This window comes from Lithobates pipiens, unplaced genomic scaffold, assembly GCF_037356315.1.
Source record: "Lithobates pipiens isolate NorthernLeopardFrog02 unplaced genomic scaffold, aLitPip1_a1.2 Scaffold_19, whole genome shotgun sequence".
NCBI lineage: Eukaryota > Metazoa > Chordata > Amphibia > Anura > Ranidae > Lithobates > Lithobates pipiens.
In genome coordinates this window covers 64,761,862-64,775,958 of record NW_027507764.1, presented here as the reverse complement: position 1 = coordinate 64,775,958, position 14,097 = coordinate 64,761,862, and the positions used below count along the sequence as shown (strand labels likewise).

At 44.2% G+C, this 14,097-nt stretch overlaps 1 protein-coding gene across 5 annotated transcripts in view; it reads left to right on the top strand.

Moving 5' to 3' along the window:
* CDK14 (cyclin dependent kinase 14) overlaps nt 1-14,097 on the top strand; it is a 656,595-nt gene that overhangs the window by 346,294 nt on the left and 296,204 nt on the right. For all 5 annotated transcript variants that reach the window (XM_077490836.1, XM_077490834.1, XM_077490833.1 and 2 more), the window contains one exon: nt 1,327-1,420. In XM_077490836.1, the coding sequence (XP_077346962.1) occupies nt 1,327-1,420 (94 nt within the window). The remainder of the gene's footprint in view (nt 1-1,326; nt 1,421-14,097) is intronic.

Sequence of the window (14,097 nt, the reverse complement as noted above, 5' to 3'; positions counted from 1 at the left end):
GTTGCAGTATTTTCCAGATGAATCAGGAAGGAGGGAAGGGAAAGGTAATGACTGGGTTAAGGGATAATGCACATGGTCAGGGGAAGGGGTGGGAAAGAATATAGTTAGGATGGGGGGGACAGTATGGGTCGGGAGAAAAAAAAGCAGGGGCAAATGGGGGGAGTTGCAGGTGGAGGAGTGAATGACCCTAGAGAACGGACATCAGTATACAGTGTATTAGAGCGCGCAGGATGAAAAGAGGGCCTTCCCCTTTTCCGAAAATGTGAACTTGATCCAATGGACCCAGGCTTTGGACTAAGATTCATGTCTGTTTTGATCAGAAAGTTGCAGGTTTTCCACCTTGTTCACCTTCTCAACCTTCGAAAGCCAGAGCGACATAGAGGGAGGTCGGGAGTCTCTTCACCGCAGTGCGCGATTTAGCAGCATTAAAGAGGTGGCGTAAAATTGATTTGTTGTATGTTTTCTCGGGCATAGCCGAGACATGTAGGAGAAAAGCGGGATAGTCTGGGAGGGTGTACTCTGTGAACTTTGGAGAGATGCGGCGTACTTTCTTCCAGAAGTGCGCCATTTTGGGCAGGATCACAAAATGTGCAGCAAAGTCCCCTTTTCTCCTTGGCACCTCAGGCAACTTTCCGGGGTCATGGGGAAGAATTTATGAAGCACTGATGGTGTGCAGTACAATCCAGTAAGGATTTTAAAATTGGTTTCTTGAGTTCTATTGATGATTTTAAAGCAAAGCGAATAATCCTCTGATGCTGAGCCAGTGGATCACGGTTTTATGTTTTTGTATTGTTGATCAAAATATTGAAACAATGATTGTATCGGATTGTTTTGTTTATTCTTTCTTTTCTCTGTTGATCATTTTATTGATCTGGAGAAAAAAAAAACGTTATCCAAAAAATAAATAAATCAAAATTAAAGGAATAAAAGAGAAATGGTTTGTTCTTCTCACAAAGATTGTTCATTGTGCACATTACCAGCATTTTCAGCTTTAAAAACAAGGTCTGTCTGTTAATAAGTTATTTATAGAGGTTTAAACAACTCTGCTATAGAATAGTTCTTGCTTCTTTTCTTTTTTTTTATTTCTTTAATTCAGTAGTGTAGGTGTTATGGAGCTTTCAATTCTCTGCAGGAGGTTTGCAGGCATAAAATAATAGTCTGAATATGTGTGCTTTTATTTCCATTTTGAGTTGGCTGGCTGATTTGATTGGCACTTGGTTTGTGTATGTTGGCATTGCAAAGTAGCTGTATATCAATGGCACATGACATGTATAATTCACTATGATCCATGCATTTATTGCATCTCTTATCTTCTCTCATTGGCAGGGGTGTGGGCTGCATATTTGTAGAAATGATCCAGGGTGTAGCTGCTTTTCCAGGAATGAAAGACATACAGGACCAACTGGAACGAATATTTTTGGTAAGTCGATTTATTTCCTTATCATATGTTTGCTTTGGTTACTATTCATGAGATTCGGAACTGACAATCATCAATTTGCATGCTGAAACATACAGTACATGTATGTCCTTTTCATGTGTTTTCAGTTCAATTTGTCTGATGATGTCCTTGTTGCTGTCATAATAGCAATGTAACAAAATAATAGCTATGTTACAAACTAGCATATTCTTTTACATTTGGCAAGAATATTTTATGTAAGCGTATATATGCTATCCAGTCAAACGTTTTAGAACAGCAAAAACCATCTGCCATCCCACTGTGGATATTTCCGATTTCTCTTCACTTCCTGTCCCATAGCTAAACAAGAAGTGAAAGGAAATCCCTGTTAATGTAGAGAATTCCTTGGGACCCCCAGGTCAACAGAACTAGAATCTCCATTGAAGGATTTGTCCTCTATTACTTTTCTGGGGACAACCCAAAGCTTGGGATTTTCATTTATTTCCACTTTGAAGGATAATGGTATACAGGACAAAAAGAGAGGGTGAATCTTAATAGGGGCACAGACCGCAATAAAAACTGACAGGTGTTCTAATTCCTCTCCCCTCTATCCAAAATGAAAAAAAAAGTGCCTTTAGTTATACTTTAAGCAAAAAGTTCCTTCTTTTGCTCCTTCTCCTCCAAATTCCTTTTTTTTTTTTTTTGTGGTCTGACTTGCTGTTAGAGGGTGGCCACATTCGTTTCCCCCCCCGGTCCTAATGTATGTAAGAACATAGTCCGCCTCTCTTACTCACTTCAGAGATGGACTAGGGACTATAGACTATGGGATGTGTAGTGTGCATAGATTAGTGGACACGACCACAACTAACATGCATTGATTGTTGCAAAAAAAACGGAAGTCAGGAGAAAAAAGAGATTCAGGAACTTACTGAGGCCAATACAAGGAGGCAGAAACGCACAGTTTAAAAAGAAACTGTTTAATGAAAAACAGATTACAAGACCTAAGTAGTTCAAATCGGTGCGATGCCAACTTTGCTGTGTCGCACAGATTTGAAAACGAGTTCCTGCACTACTTTTGGCGATGAAGTTGCACATCTGTCAGCCAAGTCCCACCTGAAGTTGTGCCGACATGCGACTTTAGAATTGTGCTTTTTCAAGCTTTTTGAAGTCACGCGATTTCAAAGCCGCTTCAGTATGAACCTAGACTTGGTGTCACTTTAGGTCCAGTAAATAACATGAAATGGTACAATGGTAAGCCGTAAATTGCCAGAGGTTAAAAGAACGTTTGTTACAAAAAATAAAAAAATGTATATGTTTAGAGTTGTAAATAAAAGTGTAGTTTTCTTTCCCTTAGCAAAATTGCAAAGAAAGCCGAGGTGTCAGTGAGTACAGTTTCTTATGCCATTAAAAGGCATTTGGAACGAGTCTTCAGATACAAAACCACAACAGAATCAGAAGACATTTTTCTTTAAGCAACCGGCTTGCTTAATAGGTGTCTCACATGAGGAGTTTACTCTACAGCAAGATCCCAAAAGATACCTCCTAGCCAAGTTAGAACAATCTTAGAAAGAAAAAAAAACAAGACAATAGACTTCCAATCATTGAATGTCCAGTACAGTCTCCAGACTTAAACTCCATCAAGCTGCTTTAGAATGCTTTTGGAATATTCTGAATAAAAGTGTGTGCATATAGTGTATACAGTGCCTTGACATTTTCCACACTTTGTGATGTTACAACCAAAAACATAAATGTATTTTATTGGGATTTTATGTGATAGACCAACACAAATTGGCACATAATTGTGAAATGGAAGGAAAATGATAAATGGTTTTCCATTTTTTTTTACAAATATGTGAAAAGTGTGGTATGCATTTTCAGCCCAACTGGGTGAATACTTTGTAGACCCACCTTTTGCTGCAATTACAGCTGCAAGTCTTTTTGGGGATGTCTCTACCAGCTTTGCACATATAGAGAGTGAAGTTTTTGCCCATTCTTCATTGCAAAATACCTCAAGCTCTGTCAGTTTGCCACAGATTTGCAATTGGATTTAGGTCTGGACTTTGACTGCGTCATTCTAACACTTGAATATGCTTTGATCTAAACCATTCCATTGTAGCTCTGGTTGTATGTTTAGGGTCGTTGTCCTGCTGGAAGGTGAACCTCCACCCCAGTCTCAAGTCTTTTGCAAACACTAACACGTTTTCTTCTAAGATTGCCCTGTATTTGGCTCCATTCATCTTCCCATCAAATCTGACCAGCTTCCCAGTCCCTGCCACCATGTTTCACAGTGGGGATGGTGTGTTCAGGGTGTGTGCAGAGTTAGTTTCCACCATACAGCGTTTTTCTTTTAGGCCAAAAAGTTCAATTTTGGTCTCATTTAACCAGAGCACCTTCTTCCACATGTTTGCTGTGTCCCCCCACATGGCTTCTTGCAAACTGCAAACAGGACTTCTTATGGCTTTCTTTCAACAATGGCTTTCTTCTTGCCACTCTTCCATAAAGGCCAGATTTGTGGAGAGCACGAATCATAGTTGTCCTGTGGACAGATTCTCCCACCTGAGCTGTGGCTCTCTGCAGCTCCTCCAGAGTTACCATGGGCCTCTTGGCTGCTTCTCTGATTAATGCTCTCTGTCTTGGTAGGTTTGCAGCTGTGCCATATGCTTTAAATTTTCAGATGATGGATTGAACCATGCTCTGTGAGATGTTCAAAGTTTGGGATATTTTTTTTTATTACTGAACCCTGCTTTAAACTTCTCCACAACTTTATCCCTGACCTGTCTGGTGTGTTCTTGGCCTTTGCAATTCTGTTTGTTCACTAAGATTTTCTAACAAACCTCTGAGGGCTTCACAGAATGGCTGTATTTATACTGAGATTAAATTACACACAGGTGGACTCTATTTACTAATCAGGCGACTTTTGAAGGCAATTGGTTCCACTAGGTTTTTGTAGGGGTGTCAGAATAAAGGGGGCTGAATACAAATGCACGCAACACTTTTCACACATATATTTGTAAACCTTTTTAAAAAACATTTATCATTTTCCCTCCACTTCACAATTATGTGCCACTTTGTGTTGGTCTATCTCTTAAAATCCCAATAAAATACATACATACGTTTTTGGGTGTAACATGACAAAATGTTGGAAAAAGGGGTATGAATACTGTGTGTGTGTGTGTATATATGTGTGTATATATATATATATATATATGTATAATATATATATATATATGTGTGTGTGTGTGTGTGTGTGTATAGGAACCCCTGCAGACATTGCTCAAACTCTTGTTTATGGTATTGTTCAATAAGGAGCTTGGGTGCCAAAAAAAAAAAGCATAGTGCTTGTTGGTTATCAGGAAGTTGAGTCCTAGATAACTATCACAATTTGCTTAAATTCATAAATCAGTGGGGTGCCCCCTGAGCTATAGTGGCAACACATTTAGGCAGGATCACCTTTTTGTTCAATAAATAAAAAAATAAAACCCTTTTACTTGCATCTTCACCTTGTTCTAGAGCTATATTTTGCTATTTTAGCTATATTTCTACGTGACTTCTGGATGAGGGTTTGTTTGTTTATGACACCTTCATGCTGAAATGATTTATTTTCTGCTGATACTCATAACGCGTCTCATCCTTCAATTTGTGTGCTTCCTGACCTCTGAGAATTAGGTTGTGTTGGCTCTTTACGTCTCACGCACCATTTACTCTGCAACAACAGCCAGGAGAGTGGAACATCTAGGATTTTCTCCCGTGCTTCATACTGACTAAGCACGTGACAGGCGGCATGTGGGGGAGGCCATCTTGACTGTTTAATCACTGTAGGTCTCCTGGGGGGGAATTGTGACATGCATCTTGTCAACACAGCATCACGAGAGCTGATAAGTGTTCATTTATAAACTGTATTTTGGGCACAATGAAGTTATTGTTCAGGACTATTTTTCCTGGTCTCTAAATAACCATTACTGTAGAAGTGAGAGGAAGCGGACAAAATCGTGACGGTGGGCTCAAAGAAGTAATAATTGTAGAGGACCTTTTTCTCCAAGGAAGCAAAACGACGTGCGGAGCCTGGCAAAAGTAATTGAGCAATATACACATAATTTTGTACAGTACACAAAGGGGAAGCTGACCAAAAAGTCATTACTTTTTAGACACAGTTTAGAAAAGGCTTATGCAAGTTTAAAAGAAAATGACACTGTTTAATCCCGTTATCCATAATCCCCTTTCTACGCTTTCCAAAATTACATTTCTGTAAGGTTACGGTAATTTGCAGTTTGTTCCCAGTGCTTCTCATATGGTGTGTCACAGGACGTGGTGCTTCGATATTCTTAAAAGGGTTTTGATCTGACATTCAAATTAAACTATAATAGTTTGGGTCATATCTTATTTTTATTTTTTTTACCATTATATATTTTTTTAAATGGTTTTTTTCACTGTATTTACAGTTCTTTTTTTTGATAAGTAAAATATATCAAAAACCAAATACAATGGATATGTTGAAATGCTCCAATCTGTTATCCCAGCCGACTGGCCATAATTTTTGCAGGAGACGGTTGGATTGAACACTGGCTTGTCAGCATTGAGGACTACAACAAAATGGTAAAACAACTAATTGTCTCTGTATAGCACTTAGACCAGGGCTGTATATATCCCGAATGTTATGACACCAGTGTTCAAACAGAACTAAAGAAGTCAATTGTCACCAGAGTCACTAGAAAGGTGACTGGTGTGAAATCCATATGCAATCCATAGGAATTCAGTAGTTGAGTAAAAGGTTATTGTAGAGAAACAAACTCATGCAAGATCTGAAACGGCCTACTTGCCCGCATGTGAAGATGTTATGGATGGGTCCTCCAGCTGTGGTGGGATCACAAAGGATGATGGGTATTCGGATGCACACATGGAACATGGGGAATGCATAGGTTGCTATAGCAGCCGTCACTCGTTGCACCGATGGTAGAGTGGAATGGAGGAACCTGCAGTGTTCACTCTGGATGCTGAATCTAAAGGAGATGGCCTACAATGACATCACAGCTGTGTTAGAACAATGGGTCAAGCAGGGGCCTCTAGAAATTATGGAGCGCAAGCTGATTCTGAAGGTCTTGTCACTATGACTACACGTTTCGCCCACCTGCGCCTTATCAAGTCATCTGCACACTGCCTTGGCATATAGTGAGATCTTTATAGAAAAAAAAAAAAACGTCTGAAGCTTGGTCTCCTACCCACAGGAGAAATCCTAACATGTTTCAACCAAAAGGGGCTTAATTGTAGAGGCCATTCTTTTATTTGTTTTTCCAAAGTAGAAAAAAAGATTACATTGAGTACCAAATATAAAAGCCAAAAGTCATACAGTGCTTCTCAAAGAGGTAGAGAATACATCAAACCTCAAGAAGGCTCTTAATAGACAAACTGATATGGTCACGTGGTCTCTGTCCTAGGGATAGGTTGGCATTCCAGCAGAGCCACTAAATGGTCATTACTACCCAAACCCCAGTCCACATTTCCCTTTATAAAACATTGTATAATCCTCACAGTGGAATTAGTCTCATGATCAGCATGAAAAATGATTAAAAATTAAATAATTACAAGAGATTTAAAAAAGAAGTATGGGGTCACAATTTTTTTACACATTCATACTTGCCTACCAGGATGCAGCATCAGTCCCCTGGAGCCTCTTAGACTGAAACCGATAGATCTAACACTGAAGATCGCTCAGTTTTCAGCTCCTCGAGAAGAGAGCTGGTGACTAAGTCGCCGGCTCTCTGCTCTGTCCCCCCTCCTCGCTCACCGGAGCCCTGGACTGAGAGGCTGAGCTGGGTCCAAATGAAAAGAACTCACCGCTCCAGGTGTAACTAATATGTCCAATGGAACACACACCTGAGTGCTAGCCCTGGCTCGCCTCCATGGTAAATTGTCATAACAAGAAATGGCTGCACCTCATGTGGACTCCAAGTAAAGTTAATTGGAATATGAAAATATCAAAAATCACACCAGAGGACACCAGCAGTGGTCAAGGTAGATGCGTTTCACACGACAGAAATGTGCTTAATCAATGCCGGGTGCCGGTTTTTGCATGTGGGCGGATCCCGACTTCATGGTTGTGACCTCCCCTAACCATGGACCAGCTCTGTGATGTCAGCAGACTTCAGTCTGCTGTCTGCTGACAATAAGTCGCAGGAATGCAGAATGAATTACACTCCTGTGAGCCACTAAAGAAGTACAGCCAAACAAGCTTTGACTATACTTCTCCTTTAACAGCTGTTCATGACTTTGTTTGTCTTATTAACTTAGAGTGCTGATTAAACCAAAGGCAAGTTTTTCCTGAAAGTATAGGTCCAATTTGATATCTTTTTGTGTCATTTTGGCAAGCTGTTTGGTCAGCTGTGCCTACGGTGTAGCTTGGATACTGGACTATGACACAAGGTATTTTAATGAAGAATTCCAATTTCAAGCATGTCTCAGAAAAAAAACAGCAATTATCACAGTACAGAACTTCCTGCTAATGAGAACTTCCTCCAGAAATTGATCCTGACGTGCAAAGCATTAACGTTCCCGTAGCTTCTCAATTATGGAACTTCTTTCAGAGTTTGCTGAAGACACTTCACCAAGTAACACATTGTTGGGTATATACGGCCATTATTGGGTATATTTGCTAAGCAAAGTATAGTGCAGCTACCAGTCAGTAATCAGCAGATTGATGTTGGTGGGTTTAGGGGGCCATACACAGTAGTATGGTGGGCACATGTCCGACCCAGAGGGAAGGCCAGTGATATCTCCTTATCTTCAACAACATACCGCTTCAACATACCACTGTCTATGTCACTCACCCACAGGTATATTCCATCTTTTAGAGACTCCAGTGGTCAGAGTTTCCTGTTGCAGTTAGACTTCGTGTTGGGGAACACAAAGTGAAGGTGTCCCAATTGTTTCCTAAAAAGTTCCCAATCATTGATTTGCTGTATACTATGTGCTGAAGAATTCATATGGTTAGCATAACGCCATTGTATGATTGTGTGATGATTGTGGCAGTGTCATGGAATGAGGTAGATTCCATCAGTATAAAAAGGTGCTCACTGAGGCGCAGTCCTAATGTGTCTAAAATGTCGCCAAAGGTGTAAACTTTGGGCTCCAGAAGATGTTCGAGTGGAACCCTCGGTTAAATGTTCATAGCCAACTTGTGCAGACAGAAACTGAACATTAGATTTGAAAAAAGTACAGGATAGAGGTCAAGGCTAGCAGTAGGCAAAAATAAACAAGAACCAAGCAGACAGTCAAGGCAGATAACATACGAACATAACATAACATAACCCCAAAAATGCTAAGTTAAGGGTCCAAAACCACAGGTGACTAGGAATAGCTGTTTTTACATTAGAGGAGCTTGAGTCTAGGGGGAAAAAATGAAAGCCAACAGCTGCAAATACTGTAGCTGCTGACTTTTAATATAAGGACACTTGCTCGTCCAGGGATCCTGCAATGTTGGCACCCCAAGTCGATTTGTCATTCACAGTGAAGCCTACTGCGTATGCGTGGGTCACAGTGGGATTTCCCCAATCGTCTTTCAGGACAGCCACCTTAGAGAGACCGGCTCCTCCCCTCTGAGGAAACACCGCCTTCAATTTCATAATTTAAGCCTCCTCCTCCCTTCGTTCCTCAGTTATGGTGTTTCCTCCGGCGGGGAGACATCGCCAAGGAACCTTAAGGCTAAATTCGGTTGGTGAAACTGAAGCCATCCGAGCGGAGCCCTGGCCCCGTTCGGCTATCCGACCGTTCATCGGTCGGTCCAGGACAGTCCTATCAGCGGGGAGCTGGAGTGTTCGTACTGTCCATATACCCTAAACTCCGCTTGGGGAAAGCGGGAAGTTTATGGGGTCGTCCGTTCGTTCACCCGCGGGGGTTTCAACGGAACAAACAGTCCAGTCGGCTGGGGAAGCTGAATACTCGACTGACCTTTACACGCACTCCAATCTTCGCTTGGGGAAAGCAGGAAGTCTTTGGAGAGGTTCATCCTTGCGTTTCGCCCAGTGGGGTGCTGAACGAAGGCGTCCAGGGCCCCCCTGTGTACGCAGCCGGCTGGGAGCTGGAAGCCGGACCGGTAGGCGGGCGACGTCAGTTCCGGTGGGGGCGGACCCCTTCGTTCGATCCGCGTCTTCCGGTTCCGGACGCGGCACGTGAAAGGGAACCTAGCGTTCGGCTGGTGCAGCCTCTCTTTTCACAGTTGCACAGGTAGCTGTTAGAGGCGCGTTCGTACCACGCTTCCTCAACGGGAGAATGTCCGAGGCAGAGGCTTCAAAAACTCCTGGAGATAATAGCACCAGCCACTCGAAGGTAAGAGGAAACCTGGGGAGGTGTTCCCTTACTTGTATCCAGTAGCTCCACTGGTGTTCCTCCTTGGTGGTCGGGGGGAAGGGTAGTGTGTCTGGGATCCTGGTGATGGTTGATCCTAGGGGGGGCACTCCCGGTGGTCCTCTATATAGCGCTGGTGTTGCTGTTTTTTAGGCTCATGCTGCCCCTTCCTGTGTTTTGTGTCTTTCAGAAAGCCACGAGCAAGTCCCCCCATGGTTCTAAGAAGAAGTGCCCTTCATGTAGAACGTCTATGGGAGACTCTTGGTCTAAAGCTATTTGCAAACAATGTATTGAGGATTTACTTAAGGAACAGGCAGTAGAGCAGGGTGCAGATCTGGTAGCTTCTATGAAGGAACTCTCTGGTACCTTTCAGTCCTTCCAAAACTTTTTTTCCAGTTTTCAGTGGCCCCAGCCTCCGAGCACTCCTACACCAGCGCAGCAGAGTGTACCATCCAGCCCTGTGGATGTTCCTCCTGCAAGGGGAGAGAATTCAGAGGGTCCCAGGGAAGAGGCTGAGGAGGAAATTGACAGTGTCGTTTCAGACTCCCAGGAGGAGTCTGACGCAGAGGTGTTGGATGGGGAATCCAGCAGAATCTCGCGGTATAAGCTTTCCCTGGAGGATGTGGATGAGCTTTTGGGAGCGATTCATACCACTTTAGGCATTCAAGAAGAAACTAAGACATTGTCACTCCATGATCGGATGTACAAGGGCATGGGGGAACAAAAGAAGCGGGTGTTCCCAGTGCACAACGTCTTGATCGATACCATCAAGAAGGAATGGCGGGATCCCGAAAGGAAACCTTTCTTTTCTGGGGCATTAAGACGTAGGTTTCCTTTTTCGGAGGAAGAGACTCTCGTCTGGAATAAATCTCCCAGACTAGACGCTGCTTTTTCCCAGGTGTCCAGACACACTGATCTATCCTTTGAGGATATGGGGGTACTGTCTAACCCTATGGATCGAAGGATGGATTACCTTCTTAAGAAGGCCTGGGATTCGTCACAGGGAAATCTTAAACCAGCCATGGCAACCACGGTGGTGGCTCGCAACATGGAGTATTGGCTCACCCAGATTAGCGCACACATTGAAGCAGGGACAGCAAAGGAGACTATTCTATCCTCCTTTCCCATGCTTCTTAAAGGGATAGCCTACATAGCGGACGCTTCGGCGGAATCTGTGAGGATGTCGGCAAGGTCCTTGGCCCTGACCAACTCTGCCAGGAGAGCCTTATGGTTGAAGACCTGGCCTGGAGACAATGCATCCAAACTTAAACTTTGTGGTATCCCCTTTACAGGAGATCTACTGTTTGGACCAGGTCTTGAAACAGTGCTAGATCGCACAGCAGACAAAAGAAAGGCCTTTCCTGTTAAAAGGAAATTTGGGGAACAAGCCAAAAGAAAGACTCGTCCCCAGAAAAGGGTTGTACCACCCCGTACGGTTCAGCAGAAGAAAAGTTGGGGACTCAAAAGCAAGGGCCCCGGGGGAGCAATTTTTCGCCCTCCTGAACAGCCCAAAAAATCTCAGTGACAGGGTCACGGTGGGAGGAAGATTGGGGGCCTTCCTCCCACAGTGGGAAATGATTTCCTCCAATCAGTTTGTCTTGGGGATCATCAGAGGAGGTTACCATTTGGAGTTTTCGGAACTCCCTCCTCTGAGGTTCCTTGTCACCGAGCTGCCAAAATGCGCAGAAAAATCATCTGCCCTTCTTTCCTCTCTTCAGGAGTTGGAAGAACAGGAGGTGGTAGTACGGGTTCCAGTAGGAGAGACAAGCAGAGGCTTCTACTCTCACGTCTTCGTGATTCGCAAGCCTTCGGGAAAGTTCAGGCTCATCCTGAACCTGAAGCCCCTGAATGTCTCAGTTACCTACAGAAGGTTTCGGATGGATTCGGTTTACTCAGTAAAAGCACTCCTACCTCCGAACTGCTTCATGGCATCAATAGATCTGAAAGATGCATACCTGCATATTCCAATCGCAGAGTCCCACCAGCGTTTTCTCAGACTGGCAGTGAGAACCCCAATGGAAGTACTACACCTTCAGTTCAGAGCGCTTCCTTTCGGACTATCCTCTTCCCCCCGAATCTTCACCAAAGTGATGGCAGAAGTTCTGGCATTTCTGCGTCTCAGGGGAATCTCGGTGATCGCATATCTCGACGATCTCCTTCTGTTTGCCCCTTCCCCAGCACAATTAATTCAGAATTTACAGGTCACAAGAAACCTGTTAGTAAGCCTGGGTTGGCTCCTGAACCTGGAGAAATCCAACTTAATCCCTTCCCAGAGGGTCACTTTCCTAGGGTACGAGTTGGACTCAACAGTACAAAGGGTCTTTCTTCCTTTGGAAAAAATTCAAAAGATAGACAGGGCTCTGTTGTTTCTTCAGGGCAACCACCAGATCTCCATAAGGAAGATCATGTCAGCGCTAGGGTTGCTGACATCCGCTCTTCCAGCGGTTCAGTGGGCAGGGTTACATTACCGCCCTCTACAATTATTTGTGCTGAAGGTTTGGGATCACAGCCAGGAATCTTTGGATTCTCTGGTTTCGATTCCAGATCAGGTAAAGAGGTCCCTCTGGTGGTGGAGGAAGGGAGCAAATTTGTCCCAAGGTCTAGAGTGGGTCATGCCAACCTCCAGGGTGGTCACGACCGATGCAAGCAGCTCAGGTTGGGGGGCACACCTAGACTCCCAATTAATACAGGGTATTTGGGAAAAGAGGGACTCGAGGAGATCCTCGAATTGGAGGGAGCTGAGGGCAGTAGATCTAGCTCTCAGAACCTTTCAGAAGGAGCTCCGGGGGAATCACGTAAGGGTAAGGTCGGACAACTCCTCGGTGGTAGCTTACATCAACAGACAGGGGGGCACCAGGAGCAAGTCCTTATGGGCCCTAGCGGAAGCCATCCTCAGATGGGCCGAAGCAAATATCCTGTCCCTTTCAGCAATCCACTTGAAGGGAGAACAAAATCAGGTGGCAGATTTTCTCAGCAGGAGAACTCTGAGAGAAGGCAATTGGGTTCTCAAGCAGGAAATATTCGAAATGATCACCCGGAGATGGGGGATTCCTGCAATAGATCTCTTTGCCGCAAGGGAAAACGCGAAGGTAGCAACGTTCTTCTCCATAAACAGGGGGGACGGGGCATTGGCGGTGGACGCACTAGCACAGAGTTGGGGTTTCTCCAGGTGCTATGCTTTCCCCCCTCCAGTGCTCATTCCAGCAGTATTAAGGAAATTTCAAGGGGAGAATACTACCCTCATTCTAATTGCACCTCACTGGCCCAGGAGGCCGTGGTTCTCGGTCTTGAAGGGCCTGTCTGTAGAACCCCCCTGGATTCTCCCAGTGCAGGAGGATCTCCTGTCTCAAGGTCCGGTGTTCTGCCCTCAGGTAGGACGATGGAACCTGGCAGCGTGGCTTCTGAGGAAGAATTGCTAAAAGCCAAGGGCTTCTCAGACCGGTTGGTAGCCACTCTTCTAAACTGTAGGAAAAAGGAAACCCAGTCCATTTACTTAAAGGTATGGAAACGGTTTAACAGCTGGTGTTCAGAGGGTTCCTTCAACGTGCATAGCCCTATAGCCGTTCTAGAGTTCCTACAGGCAGGGGCGGATAAGGGGTTAGCGCTTGGAACACTAAAAGCTCAGGTTTCTGCTTTGAGCGTGTTTTTAGAGAAACATCTAGCGTCAGATCCTTGGGTCGTAAGGTTCTTCAGGGCCCTAGGTAGGCAAAGACCAGCTTCAAGCTCCCCCTTCCCGGTTTGGGATCTTTCTTTAGTTTTACAGGTTCTCACAGGGGAACCTTTTGAGCCGTTAGAATCTTGCTCATTAAAGCTGATCACTCTCAAAACGGTGTTTTTGGTGGCGATCACTACAGCAAGAAGAGTAAGTGAACTCGAAGCCCTTTCTGTCAGGGCTCCCTTTTTTCAGGTTTTTCCGGATCGTCTGGTTTTGAAGATAGATCCGGCCTTTTTGCCTAAGGTAGCCTCTAGTTTCCACAGGATGCAGGAGATTGTGCTACCTACATTTTGTTCAAATCCAGTTAGAGAACAGGAACACATGTTTCACAGACTAGATGTTAGAAGATGTGTTCTTTATTATTTAGACTGCACAAGTCAGTTCAGAAAGACAGATTCACTTTTTGTTTTATTTTCAGGGGCCAGGAAGGGTTCCAAAGCCTCTAGACGTACCATAGCTAGATGGTTAAGGTTAGCCATTGGGCAGGCATACGTGGCAGGGGGATTAGATCCTCCAGCTGGCATTAGAGCACACTCAACCAGGGCCGTGGCAACTTCTCAGGCAGAGTGGGCTGGTGCGTCTCCGGAACAGATCTGTAGAGCTGCAACGTGGTCCAGTTTTTCTACGTTTGTGAGACACTATAGACTGG